Here is a 24,508-nt window from a genome sequence, read left to right as displayed (position 1 = left end):
TTATGGTTGAATATCTTTTTTATATTTCTAATCATAACAATTTGACATTTGTCAATTGACAGGATGTTGAATGGAAAGATAGGATCAGCGACATAACGAACACATACCAATTGTTCTTTTGTGTACATTTCATGCCACTTTCATACAAAATCAAACATTTACTTTAAACATGTTTCACCAAATTTATTCGTCCAAATTTTCTGATTTTTTTTCAAATTTTAATCAAAATTTAATACTTCTCTATAATTTCATAATTGGATAGCTTGGTGGAATAACTATTATTCCTCGTAGAAATCTTGAAAAGTTCGAAAAACAAGTTTACATAGAGGAATAATCCATTACTTAGTCTTGTAAAGTTATATATAGATTGGTGCATCATATTTATAGCAATGCTGATTTATCAATAAAATAACAACTATACTGATAATACATCTCTGAAATGACACAAAATAGAAATAACTGACATTGTATAATATTTAAAGGATTAATCTTTTCTATAAAAAAATGTTTTACTTAAAACTTTCATCAATGTTAATAAGCCCCTATTCTAGCCATTTTTTAAATAATTACCCAATTAATATCCAAAACTCTTAACTTTAAAAAATTCCATACCAAGGCAAAAGTAAATATTTCATAAACTTTTTCAAAACATAAACAATTACCTTTCTCATCATTACATTTGGAAATTTACATTTTTATCTAAAAGTCATTTGAAAATTGATAAATTTCCAGTCAATTTATCTATTTAAACGTTCTTATTTTTTTTTTCATTTCTAAAATATTTTATTACAGTTTGAATATAATTTAATTTCAACAGTTTCTGTGTTTAGTGTAATACCATTAATTTCTTCATGAAAAACATTAGCCCCGTAAATATTTAAAATTCAACAAAATGTATCTACATATATAAAATGTATCAAATATAACATATATAATTAGGATTCTACAGATGTCTAATAAGTATAAAAAGTGATTCAACATAAAAAGGAGAGTGAATAATATAAAAAGCCATTGTATCATGCAAGCGCTCAACACATGTCATTAATCAGAAATAAAGAAAGCTAATCTTAAAATTCCTAAAAATTGGTTTCAATATAAATCAGAGCTTAACCTGAGCTCTATGCAAATATAAATATTAAATAAAAGATAAGGTTTAATACAAAATTTATGAAGAAGCAAGCAGTAAATATTTTCTTCTATTAAGTTGGTTATGGAAGCAATATGAAGCAGGAATCATATAACTATTAACTGATCTACAAATTAACAGGGGATACTGTACAAAGTAACATTTTTGGTATATCTAATGCTTTATTTTTTTAATCAAATGAAATATTTCATTTCAAAATGCAAGCTTTAGGTTTTGAATTTTTTCATGGGATTCTTCAACAAAATTTTAACTTACTAGTTAGCAAAAGATAAAATACTACTTTAACAAACTCTCCAAGATGCTCTAGTTATTTGCTAAAACAAGTACAATGTGCGTGATAAAAGGCACAATGATGAACGTATGTTGTTAACAATCTGAATTAAAACAAGGTGATTAAAACACTTTTAAAAATTCCTTTTCTGTTTTATAAACTGTTGGAATTAAATATACAACTTGGGTCCTTCAAAACTGCACATCAACAACAAATAATAAAATAAACTTTTCTCAAAACATCATGTAAAAAACCATTATTCATTTAAAAGATGACCTACAAATCTCACACCTCTCAACAATAGACTATACAAATATCTCAACACTTTACAAAAATGTTGTAAAAATTAATAAATAAAATATGTATTTATATTAATAGGCCTGATATGGTCATCATAAAAGTCTGTTAAATGTCAAAAATATAAAACTGGCTTTGATTAATACATAATTCTAAAAGGAGAGAGTTTAAGAAAAAGACTAGAGACAAACATTTGTGTGACCATGATCAGTTATGTACAATTACAATGGGAGATAACTCTCCAGTATATTACAATTTGGTTTAATAAGCAGGTTGTGCTATATTACAAACTGTACACAATCAATTAACTCCAGTTAAAACAACACTAAAAAGTCTGCATAGGTAGACATTTATCACAGTAACCACCATTCTCTCGTCACCTTATTAGCGTGGCTTTAGTACTTCGAGTAAGAGGAACCGACCTGCAAAGATAAAATATATTTGTCAATTAAAAGAATCTTGGTTATAGTTAATGATACCATAGTACCTGAAAATTCTATCTCTGCTTTTTCTGTGATCCAATCAAATGATGAATTGTTCTTCCAGATGAATTGTGAATTGATTAGAGTAAATACAGAAATAAAATTTAATACATGTGCATTACCATCAATAATATTATGAACAAGTTACAATAGCTGTTATAACACTGTACTACTGTTATAACACACCCATTCGAGCATGCATATAAACTAAATCACTGAAAATAATCACAATATACATGAATCACATATACTTACAAATACTTATAACCCATAAATTTGATAACATCCTCTTTGTTAAATCTTTACAACCTTTTTCACAAGGAAAACTTATCTCCAATGTAACAACTTTATCCTCCAATCAATAATTCAAAATCCATTCCTCACTCAAGTAGACTTGGGTCTTTGAGAACAATAAATTTGGTACAATATTTTTTAAATGTTTATCTAATTCTGACTTGACATGAAGTAGGTAGAAAACTAGAGGCTCTTAAGTGCCTGTGTCGCTCACCTGTTACTGTATTTACTGATGTCGGCCATCTTAGTCCGTAAGCGGGGTCATTAAGACACTTTTTTAAAATAGATACCCTATAGTAATGATTTTGGCCAAGTTTGGTTAAATTTGGCCCATAGTTTTAGAAAAGAAGATTTTTGTACAAGTTACAAAAATGACGAAAAGTTGTTCAATATTGACTATAAAGGACAATAACTCCTCAAGGGGTTCTCTGACAATTTTGGTCATTTGACTTATTTGTAGACCTAACTTTGCTGAACATTATTGCTGTTTACAGTTTATCTCTATCTATAATAGTATTCAAGACAATAACCAAAAACTGCAAAATTTCATTAAAATTACCTATTTTAGGGCAGCAACCCAACAACGGGTTGTAGGATTCATCTGATAATTTGTGAGGGGATAGATCTTATTCTGATTGACATTTAAATCTTGAAAGATTTGCCCTAAATGTCTTAGTTTCAAAAATATAAAGCAACAAGAGGCTGTCACAACGACAGCAAACCGGATTTATTAATATTTATTTGTGTCCTGGCAATATCACAAGAACCATTACTGATGAATGGTGAAAGTGAAAATGGCCAATATCAAATTTGACCTCCATTTTGTCATCAGTATCAACATCTTAAAATTTGAAAAGCTTAGATTGAATGGTTCATGAGTAAATGCAACAACGTGAATGGAAACGCCATTTCACAATCTTTCAAGAACCATAACTCCTGAACGGTAAAAGTCGAAATCGTCATTATTGAACTTGACCTCTTATTTGCCATCAGTAACAACATATAAAAATTTCAAAAGCTTTGGTTGAATGGTTCATGCGTAAATGCACGGACAGAACTGGAAACACCATTTTTCAATCTTTCAAGAACCATAACTCCTGAACGGTAAAAGTCAAAATCGTCATTATTAAACTTGACCTCCATTTTGTCATCAGTAACAACATATTAAAATTTGGGAAGCTTTGGTAGAACAGTTCATGCGTAAATGCACGGACATGACTGAAAACTCCATTTTTCAATCTTTCCAGAACCATAACACCTGAACGGTAAAAGTCAAAATCGCCATTATTGAACTTGACCTTCATTTAGTTGTCAGTAACAACATATTAAAATTTTAAAAGCTTTGGCTGAACGGTTCATGAGTTAATGCACGGACAACATTTGATTGCCGGCAGCCCGACTGCCCAGCCGCCTGACCGCCCGCCGTACATCCCCAAATCAATAACCGACATTTTTGTCACAAAAATCCGGTTAAAAATACTTCAGTTTTAATCACATGTATATATATATATATATTCTTGATGCTTCAGGAGATACATTACTTAGTATAAACATTCATTAAGTTAATTTTTCCTTCAGAAGAAGATTAGCCACACCCTTTGTCTAAAATAAATGTGTAATAAAAAGATGCATATAGGTAAGATACACATCTTAGCAAAAACATGGTACTCCATGCATGTGGCAAATGTGGTCTGACCACACATTTATCTCATCTTATAAAATTTACTACAGTTCCTCAAAATTATCTAGTGCTCTACATTAAGTACACAACAAAGATAACTTTCTCTTGCAACCATATAACCCCAAAATGTGGTTCCTTTCACAGGAAATCATTGTCTTCAAAATTAACACCTCACTCCATATGCAATACAATTCTGATTTTCTAGGTAAATTTGTATACTAAAGTTTGAAGAAAAATGAACTTTATTTTAATACTCTCTCATCAGGTATCCTTGACCCATTAAAATTAATATGCCTCATCTTCTCTTCATAAAAGTTCTGATTTACTAAGTCTGTACTATTTTAACATCCTTTTGATTAAAAATCCTCAGATAAACCCTCATTCTTTGACCATGGAATCATAACGGATCATTATCTTTTCATGAAGAATTGATGAAGCTAGAATAAGCTGTTATGTTTGTATAATTTTGACAAGAATCAAGATTTGATCTCTTTCCTCAAATTCAAATCAGTTGTGCATTCTGAAACTTGAGTCTATGTAAAACTGTCTTTAACATGTGGGGAGAATGGCTCAAGGTAATTGGTCACTTTCATAAGGATCATAACATATGTATATTATAGTATGTCAATTCAGGTTGCACTTTAATAAATTATTCAATTATTCATTCTTTCATCATGTCTACACGAAGGACTACTTGTAACTGATGTACACACATTTAATTGGTAAATTTACTGATATACACACTTTCCATTGGTCAATATAAGCTGCCATGCAGGAAGTTTGTTGATACATATACTCTTTTTATCTAGTACAAGAGAATTCTGTCTAGATCATATCAATACTTCAATGAACTCTTTAAAAATAATAATTAAAAAATAACAATTATCACTATTTTTAGAATAATAATTAAAATTGAGCATGTTAAATTCAGTCAGGTATTAAAAGAAAATATAACATTAAGAAGCACCATCAGAAGTCCCCAATTAAACAAAACAGTTATAAACTCATTAAGGAAGTTATATACATTTGGTCCATGTTACAACACCTACGACAACCACACAAGTATACATAATACATGCAATAGAAGATCAGCAGTGTTACAACAGAAAACAGTTATTCAACATCACTTTTAGGACTTCAACAAGTCCAATGGAATCATTTCCCCTGTCACTTAGTCACTTTGTATTCATATTCAATAAGGAATTCATAAAAATCTTCAATAGTATAGCACAATGTGTAAAACACACAAAAAGAGAAATTTTTTTTAACTTGTAACATGTCTCCACCCTTTGGTTACTTTAACTGACTTATTTTTTAGTTTAGAATGTCAATTACTGACTTTGATTTATAAGGGAACTGACCTCTATCTTGAATTTTTGATAAAGATATGTTAAATGCACTTAAAAAAATTAATAGTCTAATCATCCATTGACATCACACTTCTGTATTCAGTTTTAAAGATAATTTTTACAGAATTTGAACAAATTTGAACTTTTCAAAATAAGCTGAACATCAAGAAGAACAAGCAGCTGAGAGATGAAATAAGACCTGTACAGTGTCTGTAAATAAGTATGACCTATCAATACAATTTGTTGTTGGCTCTTTTTTTCTTTTAGTTTGTTTCCTTCCATATATCATTATTATTTTTTAATTAATTCATTTATATATAACTTTTTATATATATTTAATGTTAAGGCTTCAAAGTTAATAATATATATATACTTTATATAAGAAGGTTTGTTACATGCATTTCATGCAAATCAGATTTTTCTCTGCTTGAATGCTTTAAAGCAGTGTCTTAACCATATTGATAATAGACATTTATATATTCAAATATGTATCCAAAAAATCATGCATATCTATCAAGTTTAAATAAAAACGTAACTTAACTTTTATCAAAAGAATCATTTTTTTCTTTTATTCTTTTCATTCTATACAATTAAGTAAATGAATACAACAATTTATTTATAAAATGAATTGTTTTTGTTTACATTCACTATACAGGTCTAATGTGGAGATGGTGAAGGGTTAAACATGTTAGTGAAACTTACTATATTCATAAACTGATATTTGTAGGGCCAACCTCGACTGCTCGTCAGGCCCAAGTTGTCACTGGATGTCTTATTACGAAGGAGGTAGTCGAAGGAGCTAAAGCACAAAAGTGACATCAGAAATTAAAGGAAGAGAAACATTCAATGTTATTACTCTGACAAAGACACAATTACTCAACAACTTAGTATGCCTTTAAAGTGTTCAGCATGATATAAAACTAACACCTTACAAAATAAATGTTCCTTGTGTCACTTTTTTGTTTCATTAATATTCTAGAAATAACTAATATTTTTTCTTTCTGTGAAAAAAAAGCATCAAAAATAAAAACCGTATAGGTTTTTTAGAATAGACAGAAAAAACATAAGACATTCATTATAATTTAATTCTCAATTCCATTTTAAGGGGCAAAATATGAAAAAAATGTTGATGACATCAGTCACATGACAAAATTATGTCTTAGTGAGCTGATGGATCAAAAACTTTCAGCCGATCAGAAGACTTGTTACATCCAAAGTTTTATCAAAGTAAAGTCAAAAATTTAAAATTAAAAAAAATATTGTTAATTAAAATGGTTTTTTATCACATGTGTTGTAAGATCACCTCTAAACGTTTATACCACATGTCATCTCTTTTTATCTTATATGATTTTCAATATCTTAAACAGTCAGATAAAATACTTTGTTCAGTAGACCAAGTAAACAATAGTATAATGCTGAACACCCTATTGTCATACTAGTTGGTTAGTCCCTCGTTATTTCTCTGAATGCAAAAGTTGTGAAAATGCATTTCTAATCTTTACAAAAAGTGTTATAAAAATCATGTGACAAATATTTTATATTTAGCATAGCCATGCAGCTAAGAAAAAGAATGAGAAACAAGTAAAAGCTATATGTGTACTCCAATCAAAATAATTGTATTATCAATCAACCTAATGGAACAAAACAAAAACTCGAGTATGGTTGGTTTTAATTTTCACAGTAAGACGAAACATTCACCCAACCGAAAAGCAAATCAATTATTATCCCCCTGGTTTATTCACCCAACACTTCACATATAAAATTATTAATACACATCAAACAATAAGCTTTCTAATGTTTACCATGAATCTGTAAGGGGAGGTAACTACGGAACAAAATAAAGTAAATCTTGGAAATATACACATTTTTCTAAAGACATAGTATAAATATTATGCAAAGCCTTAACTTGAAGACCATGTTAAAACGGGCCATAAAACTTATTGTTATAAAAGGCATGCATTATTTAAAGCATTTATTGTTCAAAAAGGATAATACTTTTTTTAATAATAAAAGATTATGCAAAACCTTTGTTGTTGCTGACTAATTTTCTTAGTTCATTACACACATTAAAAAAGAAAATTAAAAAAGAAATTAAACTATATAAAGCACTAAACAAGAAGGCGATACAGAAGTAGAATTGTCACCATCCATCAACCAGAAATAAATGTAACGGAGTGAATTCATTGAAATCTTTATCATATCAATATTACTTCAGCTGTAAACAGTAATTTCTATATAGTTGACAATCTTTATTTTGCAACCATTGATTGAACTTCAATTATTTTCATTAATACACTCAAGTGCAAGCACTTGTGTTACAATATCTATTTATATTCTAACCAGCTGGTATGCTTGGCTTTGTATTCAGAAAGGTATATCAACATAAATTAATAACATTGAAAAAATCACATGAACTGAACTTATGATTTTTAAAGTACAAATATTTCATACATCTATTTTACTTTCCCCTAACATTCTGAACTTTTGTAAAAATGAAAAGACCAATGTAACAGAGAAGGTTCTAGCCTGTGTACACTCTTGGTAAATTTTATTCATATATCAACATAAATAATGTTTTTTTTTCCAAATTGATTTTATCACAATAGTAGATTGTAGGTCAAAAGTCAAAAAACTAAAATGTTTCAAAATGTATCAGTCAATTTAAAACTTGGTTGGCCTAATTGGATGAGAATGCTGCTACCAAATTAAATATCACGCAAGACCTATTCAAGGTTATTCAATAGCAGTTTAATTGGTCGTGTGGTAATATATGAAAAGATAATATAGGCAATGCATGAAATATCAATAGCTCAAACCTTCAGTCCATGTAAGCTAAATTCACAATGATACATAAAAACAAATTCTGGTAATACTTGTGTGTTACAGCAGAAACACAATTTGAACAAAGGAAAACTAAGTAACTAATGATACAGAAATCAGATTTATTCTGTTGATTGAAGGTTAAACTTTCCTTCATTCAATTCAAAATTTATCGGCAACTGAAAAGACATGTTTATTTTATCCTGCAATTCATTATTTTAATAAACAATATAGGAATGCAAGCCATTTGTTATGATAACTGTGTAACATAAATGTTTCCTAGTACTGTATCTGGCTAGAGTTATGAAATATGTTTAAGGGGGGCATTAACAAGTCAACACAAATGTAAAAGTGTTATTTTGGTGACCTATGGTACAGATTGAGGCTATGTTGATTTCTTTGAAAGTATATAACAGCTAGGGTATAAAACTTTATGTGTTTACAAATTAAGAATTGCAAGATAAAAAAAAATGTGTATATTGCAAGAAAATATACCATTTATTCATTATCTACAAAACCACTGAAAAAGCTGGCTTTTCTTAGAAATGAATTATTTATTTTACCATTTTACAAGATAAGTCTATTTAATACTTGATTAACTCTGTGTTCATTTTTAAACACAAGTATGATTTAGACAATTTTTATCCTATCTAGTTTTAAAGGAATACACCATCCTTTACTTCAATTAAGATTACATTTCATTCAACAAAAGAAATAAAACCTAGCAATATCTCATGACAACAGTTAACAAAGCTCCAATTATAAATTATAAAGCAAAACTTAATCCAAACTGAAGAGTTAGCATGCGCTGGTGAAATAAATTAGCTTGACCAAAATTAGCAAACATAAATTTACAGAAACTGTTGCCCATTAATGACTATACTGGATCCTACCTAGGGCCTACAGCTTTCCTCAGACTATATGTATGCGAGTTGAATTTTCTACAAAAAGGATTCATGATTTATAATATGTAACAGTTTGGGGGACAAAATGATTAGTATGACATTAAAAAATACCATATATATCATCTGTAATCTAGCCTAAAAAATATTTATGATTTTCATGTTATGATATTGCATCTGATCAGAATGAAAATGATCTGAGGTGTTGATCAGTTACAGAAATGTGAAGGAAAGTGCAGCCATTTTAAAAACTAAATTCTTTGTGTAGATATACTTTTTTAACAGACTAGCTGCTATGAACTGGAACAAGATTTTTAAAAAATTTGAGTTCCACAAGTGCATAAAACCCAATTAATATGATAACACACAAAAATTAGAAAGCCCAACCGTGATTTAGTGATGACAAGGGAGGTAAATCAATTATATTGTTGATTTGTAATCACAAACCCTAGTTATGCCTTCTGACATATATATGAAACCAAAAATAGCACCATTGTTTGAAACAATTAGTATGACATTTTTGTTAATTGATAGATTACCTCCCTTTGATGATGCATGATGAATGATGAGTGATGTCAGAGCAACCTACCTTTTGGCACTGGGTGTAGAGCCAGTAGTATGCCGTGTACCACGTTTCATACTTGAAGAAGTATTTGTATGGTGGGTATTACTTGTACTGGTTTTGGAGGCTTTTAACGGCGATGAAGGAGTAGCATGAGCACTTTTTGAGCCGCCTGAACGATATGACTGTGTTGTGCCTCTCTTGTGACTCTTCAAATCATCATGCCTATTGTACAGAATATCATAGTAACTCACCCAAAATTTAAAAAAAAAGTTACATGACACCTGTTTTATTTCATACATCATTTGGGAACAAAATAATAGCTTTTAACGTCTTCAACATGTTCAATATATTCAGGGTTTTTGTATTTGTTCTTGGTTATATATAAAAAAAAAAAAAAAAAATGATGCCTTGCTTGTGACATATAAAACTGTGTCTTTAAGGAGAACATAAAAAAAAACTCTGAGACAGAAATAAAGAAAAAAGAAATGAGAGTAAGATGTATCCTCTTCAAAGAGATACATGTAAAAATATTGCATATCAAAGTTCTTTTAAAATGTTAAAAATAAGTTTTTCTCATAGTTTGTGGTTATCTTTAAATAAATTTTTTTTTGTATTATACTTCTTTTACAATAGCATACAGCATCCAGTAATAGCACTAAAACTAATCAATATGCAAGTCTGTACTAATGATGTAATTTAGACATTTTTCTATGGTGAATTAAATCACTTATAAGGTATATGTACACATCTTTGAACATTATTATTGTCAGGTTGGTGCTATACATATTTCAAACTGGATGGTTAAGCAGCATGTGACATGCCTAGCCACACACATGACATGCAGTGTCTTAATACATACCCAAATGCACCAGTTGTAGCAGATCTGGCATGGTTTCTCCTCAGTACCTTTAACTGGTTTAATTTGTCTCCCTGAGTCTCTATCATACTGCCACGTGTTAGTGGGCCAGTGTACATCTATAATTAACAAAGAATCATCTTGTAATTAATTCAATAGTAATAGATATAAAGGCTTACTTCATTGATGCCTCACTTAATCACTCAGAAAATAATACAACACTCTTGCTTATTTTAACAGAAATATTTAAATGAATTTAATATTTGTATTAAGTAAATGTATGTTTTTTTCAAGCTAAAAGGGCTCTTCTTGCAATATATATCTGTTCATGCAGAGGGATAGTAAGCAGTAATTAATCTATGAAACTAACTTAAAACACTGAGGAATCTAAAACCAATATAACCATATTCCCACTTAAAGTCAGGTGACCTTCTCTGCCTAAAATTCAAGGGATTAGAATTTACTCTAATTTGGTTTTATTCATATAAAACTAGAATAAAAATAAAATAAATATAATTACATCATCATCTGACTGATAATGATAATCAAATGCATCCTGTATTCTCATATCATCTACGCCTGACAGAATCTTTGACACGCTGTGATGACGATGTCTCGTACGATCTTTATCATTCGACTTTGCTCTGTGTAAATCACCCTGCATCCACATCCAAGATTGCTTCCTACAATAGGTTGTGTGGAAAGTTAGTTTATATTCTTATTCAGATTTTCATGTGTACAACATGTTCTGTAGATATAGTATTAGTTTGGTGTGAAATAAGTTAACAGTAATTGCTCACTCTTTTTGACAGACCACATAATTGTATTTTATAACCATATTTTTTTACTTGTATTATACTTATTCTTTGGGTTGTCTTTTGTATAATTCTTTTCTTTTCTCTTTTTAAAATCTTTCAGGTATTTTTGTATTTTAGATATTATCCTAATATTTTTAGTACCTTGAAATCTTTAATTATCACTAAAACAAGAATGTGTCCATAGAACACGGATGCCCCACTTGTACTATAATTTTATATGTTCAGTGAACCGTGAAATTAGAGTCAAAACTTTAATTTTGAATTAAAATTAGACGAAAATTAGAAAGATAATATCATAGGGAACATGTGTACTAAGTTTCAAGTTGATGTGACTTTAACTTCATCAAAAACTACCTTAACCAAAAACTTTAACCAAAACTTAAACCTGAATTTCGCATTATCATTTTCTATGTTCAGTGGACCATGAAATTGGGGTCAAAACTGTAATTTGGCATTAAAATTAGAAAGATCATATCATATGGAACATGTGTACTAAGTTTCAAGTTGATTAGACTTCAACTTCATCAAAAACTACCTTGACCAAAATCTTTAACCTGAAGTGGGACGGACAAACGGAGGCACAGACCAGAAAACATAATGCCCCTCTACTATTGTAAGTGGGGGCATAAAAATATTAGGTTCAAAGATCTTTTGGATTTAAGAAAAGTTTCCAAGTTACATATTTTGTCAGTATTAAAGATTTAATTTCATTAATATTTTATTTCAGTGCCTTAAAACCCACATCCCACAACTGGTTTCTATATGGCATGTACATTGAATGACATTGTGTTTAATAGACTAACTCTTCTAAGAAATTTTGTTGTGGTCCTATCACAGATCCTGGTCGACATGTTCTGCACCAAGCTATACATTCTGCTGCTGTGAATTTATAATGCTTCATCATATAACATGCAATTAAAGATCCAGTTCTACCTAGGCCAGCTGAAATTAAAAGAGTAATTTATGTTATCAAATAGCAATTAAATTATTTATACTTTTAGGTTAATCCTTAACATACATTTGATGGAACTTGACTTTTACAAACACATTTACGATTTAAAGAGTTATCTCCCTTAACCAAGTCTACCCCCTTGACTCAAATAAACAGTGGTCTCGCTAGCCCAAAATAGAAGGGCGCCGCGCCCTGGGTGCCCTCAACCGCGCCCTGGGTGCCTTCATCCGCGCCCTTCTGCCCTGACGTCTTTTTCCAAAATTATCTTGTGCCGTTTTGGTAAAATTTTGTTTCATCGATTTCTGATCTCCAAGTTAATTACTTATATGACACCTGTGTGATTGCCCCCAGGTTAATCATGTCATTACAATCAATTACAATGATAAAGACTTCAAAGGTGTTAATAACTAGGTAATTTAATTAGGACAATGTATCTTTTTGTCATACTTTTGATGAATGTGTCAGCGAGTGTGTTTAGCTTGGGTCGGCATTTTCGATCTCCAAATCACAATGGAAGAGCGTATAAATGAAGACTTTCATGACTTTAGAATTGAATTTAAGTCATCAAAATAAAACTATGCCTTTACAGAAATGCCTTCCATCTCAACTTGTTAGCGACAAGCACAGTTTTTAATTAACCCAAACGTGGTGGAAATTGATTTTGGAGTTACTTCCCTTGTTTTAGCTTATTACAAATTTGTGCTCTAAAAATATTATCTAGTATCAAAAAAAGGAATAAATTACCAATTGAATATATAATAACATAATAATGTTACCTTTTAGATTTTAACTGTATTTGAACATATTAAAAAATATATATTGCAATTTCTACTTGATAATTATACTTTTAGCAATCCATGTTCTAAACATTGTTAAATTAGTAATGCTCTCAATTTTAGTTAAAGTGATGTTTTATATGCTATAATTCCTATATAGATAAAAAAAAAACAAAAAAAAAAACACATTTTCATCGTTATTGGGTAGAGTGAAGTTAAACTGTAAAAACATAATATGTTGATGAAGATGTACTATACCATTCATAACTACACAAATAATGAAATAAAGACTATAGTTGAAAAGCATCTTTATTTAAAAAAAAACAACATATACAGTAAAAAAAAAAGAGATTCGTTAACTCGTGATACACACAGAAACGTAGACAAAAAAATGAGCAGTGCCTTTTCTTATCATAAAAAGTGCCCTGCCCTCCACTGGCACCCTGCCCCTTTTGATTTCTAGCTAGAGCACTGATAAAGTATATGATCATTTACATGCCAATCTTACCTTTACAATGAACTGCTATAGCACCATCAGCATTCTCAGATAAATCTATAAACTGCCGCACTATATTATCTGTAGGACAACTACCATCAGTGAAAAACAGATCGAAATGATCAAAGCCAGCATCTGTAAATCTTCTAGCATCGTATATCTTCTTATTTAATCGTACTATTGTTGATACATTGTGCTTCCGAAAATAAGGAAAATATGCCTCTGGAGCATGTAATGGATAGCCTGAAAGGATACAGAACTGTAAGTTATCAAGTTTGGGTTACACATTTCCTAGATAAGAAAATTAGTTTATATGATTTTAAAATGGCTCTTTAATGTAAACAAGTCAAGATATTTTATATACTGTTTCATAACACTTTTTTTTTTAAATAACTTGAAGTAAAAAGTCCCATCAAATATAACCCATACACAGTAAGGAGACAGTCTTACAAACTACATGAAAAACTCAATGCCTTAATTTGTTTATTTTCCTTACAAAATTTCCATATTTCAAATAATTTAATTCTTTTAACCAATGCTATTAAGAAGAAAACAATTTCAGAATGCCTTGACAAAATTTCTAGATAATGCCCAACATGACATGAACTTCTTGTAATAATTTTTTTTTTTCATAATTGTGACAAAATCTAAACAATACACACATTTATATATTAACTTTACCACTAGACTGGTAGTCTACACAAGATTTACCAATAACAGATGAAAAGAAGTTATACTCTTAATACTGATTAAATTAAAGATATCAAAAAATATATGTAGAAAGATCAAGGAAAAGAATGAAACGTGTTTGATACTTGATGGCTAAGTCTTTTCTGGTGTAAGAAAGTTGTTTCTACAATAGCCTTATACCCAGCGGAAATTTCTTCATGTTCATCAGAATCTCAAAATGCAGAGATTTATGAGCATGGTAAGTCTAGGACTATTTAGATCTAAAAATAGGGAGAATTGATGTGTAAACCTGGAGATGGTTAATACTCCTCTTCAAGTGCCAAATTGATATCAAAATGTCAACTACCTAGACATTAGAATTCTAAAATTTAACAAAGCACTGAAGATGGCACAACATTGTCACTATGCCAAATTGAAAAATCTCAACACCAGAAAGTGAAAAATCCAACAACTTGGGGCAATAATTTGATATTATATTTCTCTGAATTCAATTCTAGAGTGCGAGTATTAGCTGCCATAGTTTTCCTGCTAAAAAAATGCATACATGCTATTCATTATGTCACATTTATGTGTAATATACTACTTCATAAACAAATTAAACACTATGTATATACAAAAAGAATAACCATTTAAGGTTAGTATTGAATGATTTACACTACATGAATAGTAGATTAGCATGCACACAGTTTGATATTACTGAAACAGAAGACTACAGATTGGATAATAATAGTCTTGTCAAAAATGCATGCACATTTAGCAAGATGTTTTCACAGCAATACTGGTGTACAAATTTCTCTTTTGATGCTACCATGAACACTATTGAAAAAGCTCTGTGAATGATTTCTTTCATTTGAAATGGTTAACAATGTGCATATATATGTTCATGAAAAAATATAGCACTGAAAAATACTACTGAAAAGTGACCAAAGAAGCAACAATTTCATTCCTAAGTGAAGATTATAATTTTTTCTTCAATTTTGAGACATGAATGAAAAGCAAGCATTTGAGACTAGCAGTTTTGATGCATTTCATACCATTGTCAATCTTGCTCTGGGAATGTGGACCACTAAAAGCCAACATTTTATTGGGAATGATCCAATTGAAATCCCCATTTTCTACCCGCTGTAGGAGAAACAAACATAAATAATAAACACCAATAGAAATTACAATCTATTACTTATAAAATAACATGCTCATGTAATATGTTTGAAGGTAGGTTAACAAGTTATCATTTTTGGACTGCATCCATCAATATCTTAAACATCAAATTTGAAAATAAAATAAATAATCTTTCAAATGCTGAAACAGAATTTAAGAATTTCTCTAAACCCATCTGAAAATTTCAGTCATAATCCCCAAATTTGTCTTGAAAATGATAACTAATGAACAATCATATATGATTACCATACCTTCAAACATGATGTACACTGATACCAATTGATGTAAAACTGAAGCCTGGGTTACCCAAACTTCAGTTCACAAAACATGCTGTCAATCAGTTAACCATGGCTAACAACATGCACACATTCACCAAATACTTCAATTATGACAGCATGTTCAAACACAATAACACATTTCAAGCCTACCATTTTCTATCTTGGTTTTAGGATGAGGTCCACAGAAAGCTAAAAATTTATTTGGCACTATCCAGTTGAAATCTCCATTTTCTACTTTCTGTAACATATAATTTTTGTGGTAAAAAAACTTAACATTTTATTGAAATACATTGAAAGCTGAAATCTTGATATAATAATGTTTGTGATGAAATTGGGGTTTTTAAAATGTTACTAGCAATCTCCTTGTGAAGGCACTATGAAACTGTAACATTATACTGATGTCAAAAAAAATGTAAATTACTTTTTTAGTAGCAGCATTTCATTAAAATTGGTAATCATTGTAATGTCATTCAGTGTTGTAATTAACAAATAGTATATATACAATGTCCCAATTAGCAACATTACAATAAATTAAACTTTAAAAAAAAAAAAAGATTTTTTAGTATTCATTGAAATGATCTGTTCATATATAATTACATTATTTCATAATTATTGTGGTAGAAAATCCATTTACTAAACATAGCTCAACTGTGTCAGTATTGTTAACTTTCTGTTGATGAGGATGCTGTCCTTCTTTAAAACATGCATTTCACAAATAAAAATAAACTCAGATCACTTGTATACTTTTAAGAAGAGGCAAGGAAGCAAATTGTGATAAAATCAATTAAAATAATATTCACCATGAGACTTTTGTTATCCAATTTCACATATTTTCTTTAATGTTGAGAGCTAATTTTTTTTCCAGTTTTGAGGATCTGTATTAATTTGTTTACATGATAAATATTTTACATGAAAGGAAAGCAAACTACAATCTTACCTCATAATGTTCATACTCATCAACATCAAAAGTATCAAAATTAAAGAATCCATTTGCCAGGGCTTTACTTAAACCATGTAAACAGTCTAATAAAGTCAAGTTATATGTACATGCACCAAAGGAGGCATCTCTGTAATATATAACAACAATTATATTAGCATAATGATTTAAATATGGAGGATAAAAAATCTAATACCCATAAATGTAATGAAATTTAGTTTGTATAACTGAATAAAAAAACAGAAGCATGAAACCAAGATTTATTTGCTTACCCTAAGGTAAATCTGACATATACATCTCATTTTCTTTTATGTAAAGTGCTTCTTTAACTTTCCACTTGAAATGTTGTAATTACCTTACAACAACCTTTGTTCTTACAACTTAAAAGTTGAATTAAAAATGCCTTATATTATAGTCAGTTGCTTACATAAAAATTCTTATCAATTAAATTCTCCCTCATAAATTCGTCCGAATTTAAAACATTTCTAATCTATCTACATGGCGAAATAATAGGCAAGTCAAAATGTAGGTTTGGTTTGCTCGCAGTAACTTATTTTCTGTGCGATACAACATTTAATTATGATAATAAGACATTACCAATATAACCCAGCAAATACACATCTAGCTTTTCTAAACTAAATCATTATAAATAAATAAAAATAATATACTATGCAGAACGTGTTGTTACTTTGAAGTTACTGTGAACACCTCGATACAAATTATCCAAGTATCTGACTTATATACCCCACCCGTATTCCCGCCATTGAAATGCTCGTGCAGTACTCACTAAAGACTTATATATAGATACTATCCAACCAGTTCTTCAAACTTGTTTTACAAACTTGTTCTACAAACCACAGTTACTAAAGATAGAAATAGATTAGGGAAATAGAAATAAATATACTTTCATAAATTATCAGCCCTTACTTTCTAGAGTAGTGAAAATGTACCTTTTTTATTTCAAACAATTCCTAATGTATGACTTACCTAAAAGGAAGAAATGGAGGATTTGAACCAGCAACTAACGGCCGATAAGCTTCTTCAGGTGTTTTCTTTAAATAAATAACCTGAAACAAAGAAAGCCGATAATTCATTGAATGTTTTTCCTGTATCTTTAAAAAGACATATTACAAATGCAAGGAAGCTGAGTTGAAGTCAAAATTTATACATGTACTTTTACAACTCCCTTTATCACTAAGTCCAAAACCAAACACATCCCAATTACCATTCGTGCCTTTCATGCCTTAGGATGCAATAGTTCATTAGAAAAGGTTTTAGTTCATAATATGCATTTTCAAAATATATTTATTTTGTTGAATTACTGTTCTTTTTCAAAACAATGCACCCTTGTCTATTGACCCTATAATACAACCATTCCCTTATTATAAACCTTATGGTGATATAACTTTAGAATACCAATCTGAAATACTTACTGAATATGCAGAGATCAGAAATGCTGCATTTGCTCTCTTTCTAGCATCATAACTTGTATAATGTATTATTCTCTTCTTAGCTAATGAAAAAGACTGCAATAAAAGGAAAATTTATGAAAAATGAAAATGATAATTTCTTGCTTCATAAAACTTAAAAGTAAGATTGTGTTCAAGTTGTTTACCATGATAATATAAGACATAGGACATAGTAGGAAGCAAACTTATGAAATATTGAGTATTAAACCATTTCATTAAAATAAAATGTGTGGTGAAAAGTTTCTTTCAGACCTCATACATGTATATATCATATCTATAACTGTTCCTTGAAATGTCTTAAATGTCATTATTATTTATTAATTTAAAAGGGGTCAACATATTTTCTTTTCGTTTATGTCCTAAATGTGCAAAGGTAAATAGTATGTTTTATCCTTTTCTGGTGTGCATTTTAAAAAACTTCTGGAGTGTCACTCAATTGTTTGTATTGTATACACTTTAGTTCAGTTTTTCACCCTTTTTAAACACCATAGATATCCTTATCGTACACATACACAAATTTAAGTTTATCATGGCCAATTAATTAGTGACAAATCTCTATCAATTCTTCAAAACACCTGTTTTTCTTATTGCAAATGACAAAGTAACTAATATTTGGCAACAGACTAAAGAACACCTTGATTAATCCTTTGTACCCGAGGCAGGTCAAAGCCAAAGGTTACCTGGAACAAAGCCAAACAATGTTTAAATACCACATGACATTTGTATGACTGTAAACTATAAGCAAATGGATGAAACTTCTATCTATATTTACCAATATACCGCAACAATAAAACATAATGCATTGTAATTCATTTTAAATATAGATGATATGTGTATACGTTTATTTATGAGCAAAAGTTTGTAAAATATAAAGGTTTGAGCTTTACCCTCATTTTAAGTATAAATGAAACAGTGCAATGCTGTGAATGTACAACTTCATATTAACAGATTATTTAATACATCCTGGTACAAAATGATTTTACCTTTAATTTCTTGTTCAGCTTACAGCAGTATCTATATAATTGTGCCAAGTTCAATGGCCCAAAATCAGCATAAAAACTGAAATATTAAAAAAAAATCAAATGCGATTTGTAATCATCAGTGCATTTACATATGTTTTTAAAATTATAGAGACTAAAGAGGCAGAAATTGTGTATAAGTAGTCATGCAACAAAGTTTTTCCTTGTTAAGATATTTGAGAGCATCAAATTACAAATGCACTCGAGAAAACTAAGTTTTTATAAAAGCAAAATTGTTTAAGAGTGTTATTTAAGGTTTATCATTTCATGTTTTAGTTATTGATTACATCATAACAAGATCGATTTTTCTTCCTCATCTTTTCTAAATATATCATTTCATCAAGACAAGGAAATAGTGTTCATTTAAAAAACTAGTTGTTTTAAAAAGGTAAATTTTCATCACAGATAAACATTTTTCCCTGTTATGACTGATATTTTGTTTGATCTGATAAGAAGGCATATATATACATTTTTGTAACTGCAATATATAATATCACACCAACTCAACAGCACATATGAATTGTACATACTGTACATTAATTGATTCTTTATTATTTGTGGGATACCAGTATCCCTGGATTGAGTGAGTAAAGGTGAACTACAAAATTTAAATGTACACATTTTGAACAAGGAAAAATTTAAAGGCTTGTCAACACTTTTAATATCCACATTGATCCATGAAAATTTAATTTCACTCAATCTACAGAACATGTACACTAACTGACTAGTCACTTGTAGCACTGTGATACTAAAAACTATTTATCTACATGTGGGCTAGGTGGAATCTATGTACAGTTAACAATGCTAAATATAATTATAAAAATATTAAATAATGACAAATGTGATTAGAACTATACTTACTTTTCATAAATCAATTCATCGTCCACACAGAAGTAATGTGTATGTGCTGTAGATCTTGGTTTGGCACGTAATGTTGCAAAATACAGTCGGTCTGAAAAAAATATGTTAGATATCAACAATGGTACATAGTAATGAATCAAAGCAATACCAATCATTTATGAAAATATGCTAGCTTTAATCTTTTAAGAAAGACATGTATTCATCATGACAGATGGACAGAGAGACGAATGTAGTGCAAACCTAACATGCTAAAGTCCTAATTAGGGACTTAAAGCCAATTTCATAGTAATGTACAAAAAATGTGCTATGCATCTTTTGATTCTGAATCTTAACTGGAAAACTAGATATATCAATTTGATTGTAAACTACGAAATGAATTCAGAACTACAATATGAAATTTGTTCAGATTGTCAAGTTGCAGTTAATATTCAAGTATTTACTGCTTTACTTGTGATTCAATAGCATTTAAAATTGCTGTACTCATGGACTGTAAATTCTGAAATCAATATGAGGTTTTTATTATTGCTTATAATGCCACTGGATGGGTATCGCAATAATAAGAATTCGCATTCTGATAACTGAAATGTAGAACCGAACGCAGTTTTTTTCAAAATCACGATAATTAAACTCGCATTTTTGTCCATTAAAAAAAAGCATTAATAAATGCATGATATAATTTCTGAATTTACAGTACAATGTAATTATATGTGGCATAGATTTATGTCATGTAACAACTTATGTTATACTCGTTTAAAACAAGGGATGCAAAAGTCAATTTAAAAGCATGTATTTCACATTTTAAACTTTTTTCTTTTGCATCTGGATTTAAAAAAAATATATCTCTAAATGCTCATTAGCATTTGCTAAAACATATTTCAATAATGCAATCAATCATCTATCTTGATCAGGTGTTCTCATGTCAGGTGTGTCGATGTACCTTTACAAATGATTAGCAATCTTTAGACAGATATATCCCTCAGGGCTTAAAAACTGAAACAAGGAGGACCCTTTGGATTTCTGACCATGCGAGGGCTTTTTAGCCAGTTGAGGTCATTAATTACTTTCATCATCACTTTTCGGATCAAAATACAAAAAGCCTAAGGTTTGGATCTCCTATAGTTGGTGATCGCAATACTGGTATACTAGTATTGTGCACAATACTGGTATAAAATTTTTGTACCAGTATTGTTGTTTTTGTTAAATAAACAATTCATATAGGTACAATGTATAAACTAATCTTTAATTAAAGGTGTCACATATGCATAATGAACTTAACATATGACATGACAATTTTATAAGGAATTATTGCATGTTTAACTGATGATGCCATTGATTTTACATTGCCATTGTCATCAAAGAAGGTTTTAAATCTTCTGATGTTTTTCTTTCCGTACTGCTTCAGTATTTTAACAAACTCTTTACTTTCTTCTATGTTTTCTTTCAAGGACTGTTAAATAGCTTTTGTATCATCAGCATTAGTATTGTCTATTTCTTATTCAGATGGCATTTCTACAACCCCTCCTCCCGCCACTTCCTTTATGGTATCCAGGGCAGTTATGTGCATGATGCAATTTATAATTATAATTCCTAAGAAAATGGTGGTGGTGAGAGAAATGAAAATAAATTTTGACAATGGCGGAGTTCATTTAACCATGCCAGAAGATAATCTAACAACGACAGGTAGTCATTTGATGATAGCGGAAGATTTTTACGATAGCAGAGCGCTATCATAAAGCAGGTCATGGAGATCCCTGATTGGCTTTCAAAATCAGTTCTCACAAGAACCTTTTTTTTAATTTGTGTCAGACTTTCAAAGGAAGCAGGACAAATCCCCCCACTGGCAAAACGCCCCACACCAAATCGCCCCACTATTAAATTTTTTTTTTAAATCGCCCAACCTGGTTAACCAACTCACCCCACTTTTTAAAAAAATCGCCTCACTTGTGAAAAGGGTTAAATCCAGTTAATTTTATCCCTGTCAACTCGCCCCACTTATTAAAAAAAGGAAAAATCTACTACTATATATGTAATTTTCAGGTCTACCAACTAGCCGCACTTAAATGAAAACTTATTTTGATTTTTGTAATCTACACAGAATACAAAAAAAAAACGAAATTTATTAAACTTTTTTAACATTCTTAAAATATAATTGCAATTACATTTTGTATCATTATTGGAGAATAACTTTATACTTGTAAGCTTAGTTATTTGTATAACAATTGAAAAAAAAACTTTTAATTGTATCATAATCATACTATTGATGCGTGATTAACATTTATATACAACTTTATTGCAAAAACAGAGTTTTTAACAGCAATTTGATTTTATAGCACTTCACTTTGGGGTTCAAAGGTATTGACGTGGGCAGGGACAAAGATATACAACGGGATTGCATCTGTTTTATAAGTGGTTTATCTATTTGTCATGAGTGGGGCCAGTTGACAGAATGACAGACCGTATTTCAGCGGGATTTTAACCCTTTTCATAAGGGGAGCATGTTATCATAACTATTTGCAATGGGAGTTTACCCTTTTCATAAGTGGGGCGAGTTGGTAAACAAGAGTGGGGCGAGTTTGTGAAAAAGTGGGGCGATTTGTCATGGATTCCTTTCAAAACAGTAATTATTAATGTACATGTAGCATACACATCAAACCAGATGGAAGGCTTCATCAATTGCAAAACAGGAGATTTCAGAATGCCAGATATGGTGCAAGAAACTCAGTATTGTTGTATATGAATGATACAGAACCCTCCCCCTTTTTAAAATCTTTTCAGTTTTATATATCATCTAGAAGTAGTAAGTCCTGAAAGTGATGTTTGAGGTAAAACGTTTAATTCAAACAGAATAGCAAGACGTGGAGATAATGATTTCTCTGAATGAGCATTTGCTGTTGCACATAGGTACACAAACGAGAGGGAAATCGCCATTTCGTTGCAACCTTGTCAAGACTTGTTCTGGCGTTTCTGTTTTCTAAGTTACAACAAATGGGAATTATACAGAACTTTATCACTCACCTTTTATAAATTCCGATGCACTGCCAATTATCTCATTTTCTTCGGCCATAATTAATTAAAACTGGATTGATAAAAAGTAAATAAAAACCTCAATCGATGGTAAAATTTCCCCAACGAAATCAATGTTGTCTCTTCCGTCTCGAAAATAGTTTAAAATAAATAAGTCTTTACAAATAAAAACAATAAAAGTACGTTTTGGGGACTACCAATCCATGAATGGTTAGATCTTATACCATTTATCTGCCTCAATTCACAGTAATTAACAAGAAATTTAACACCCCCCTAGTTCATTCCGTAGTCGACGGCCATGTTTGAAATAGACGATTAGCTTGCAATAGGTCACGTGACAGAAAATAGCCAATTGTAATAATGCCAACAATTGTTGGCATAGCAATTTAAAAATTTAACCAATGAAATATTTGTTTATCCATCAAATGGAAACATTGACATGTGCCCGATGTCAAATGGTGTTGATATGACAGCTGCGGTTATCAGTCTTATTGTCATCTTTTCCATTTTAACTAATGATACATAATTTAGCTGATTATAATTATAATTACATAGCATATCATATTATTGTCCAAAGAAAAATATTGTATTATAATCTAGAACTATATTTATTATATATATATTTATATTATGAGGGACATTATAATATTGACATACAACAGAGACATGCAGAGATATATAATACATTGTTTCTGCTATTAGATATACTGTTCCCAGATAATATCGAAAATATCAGAGACAGGTGATTTTATTGTGCCACATATATCCATTCATTATTAATATACAATTTCTTGATTTTAAAATTAATGAAGGAATATTGTAAATAAGATCAGAGACGTATAATATACATGTCTCTGATAAGATATACATGTACAATTCCTTAATTCAAGACACTGATTTAATATAAATTGCCTAGATTATTGTTAATTGAATTATGTCTGTATTAAATCTTGAACTAATAGGTATACATATATCATCAGACGTCCAATCTAATAAAAAAAAGTAAGATAACAAAATTACCGAACTTCGGAAAATTCAAATCAGAAAGTCTGCATGGCCCCTTATCAAATAACAATTTAAAGATCTAGAGCTCACACAAAGCATGCAAACGAATGGAAAACAACTGTCAATTTCCAGAATTTGTACAGGCATTTGATCAAAAAGAATGAACAAGAAAAGTAAAAGCTGTTGGCTATATAACTCTAGTACGACCTGGCTGTTATTGAGAACGCTTTTGCTATATGGGACCCGCCTACCAACAAAGCAATTTCAAACATTGACACACTGGAACTTATTCGGTGGAGAGCTGCTAAATTTTTCTATGATGACAACCCATTACGTACACCAGAGGATGGCACGGCACTAG

General features: G+C 30.1%; 1 protein-coding gene across 9 annotated transcripts; it reads right to left on the bottom strand.

Moving 5' to 3' along the window:
• Positions 1 to 23,504, bottom strand: LOC139517826 (dual specificity protein phosphatase CDC14A-like). Of its 9 annotated transcripts, none has more exons than XM_071309277.1 (15): positions 23,134 to 23,469; positions 20,119 to 20,209; positions 19,222 to 19,297; positions 18,203 to 18,295; positions 17,757 to 17,836; positions 16,770 to 16,899; positions 15,983 to 16,070; positions 13,719 to 13,949; positions 12,286 to 12,424; positions 11,185 to 11,347; positions 10,668 to 10,783; positions 9,833 to 10,030; positions 9,235 to 9,282; positions 6,224 to 6,320; positions 1 to 2,137 (listed from the first exon to the last, which is right to left on the bottom strand). In XM_071309277.1, exons 1-15 carry the CDS (start codon positions 23,180 to 23,182, stop codon positions 2,111 to 2,113), a joined length of 1,626 nt encoding a protein of 541 aa, XP_071165378.1. In that variant the 5' UTR covers positions 23,183 to 23,469; the 3' UTR covers positions 1 to 2,110. The 9 variants fall into 9 exon arrangements, with proteins under 9 accessions (XP_071165378.1, XP_071165385.1, XP_071165393.1 ...); XM_071309284.1 differs by lacking the exon at positions 15,983 to 16,070 and adding an exon at positions 15,431 to 15,518; XM_071309292.1 differs by lacking the exon at positions 9,235 to 9,282 and having other exon boundaries at positions 23,134 to 23,481.
• Between the last annotated feature and the right edge of the window lie 1,004 nt (positions 23,505 to 24,508).

The sequence above is a fragment of the Mytilus edulis genome, chromosome 1, assembly GCF_963676685.1.
Source record: "Mytilus edulis chromosome 1, xbMytEdul2.2, whole genome shotgun sequence".
NCBI lineage: Eukaryota > Metazoa > Mollusca > Bivalvia > Mytilida > Mytilidae > Mytilus > Mytilus edulis.
The sequence above is the reverse complement of the archived record's forward strand: the minus strand, read 5'-3'. Positions and strand labels throughout refer to the sequence as shown.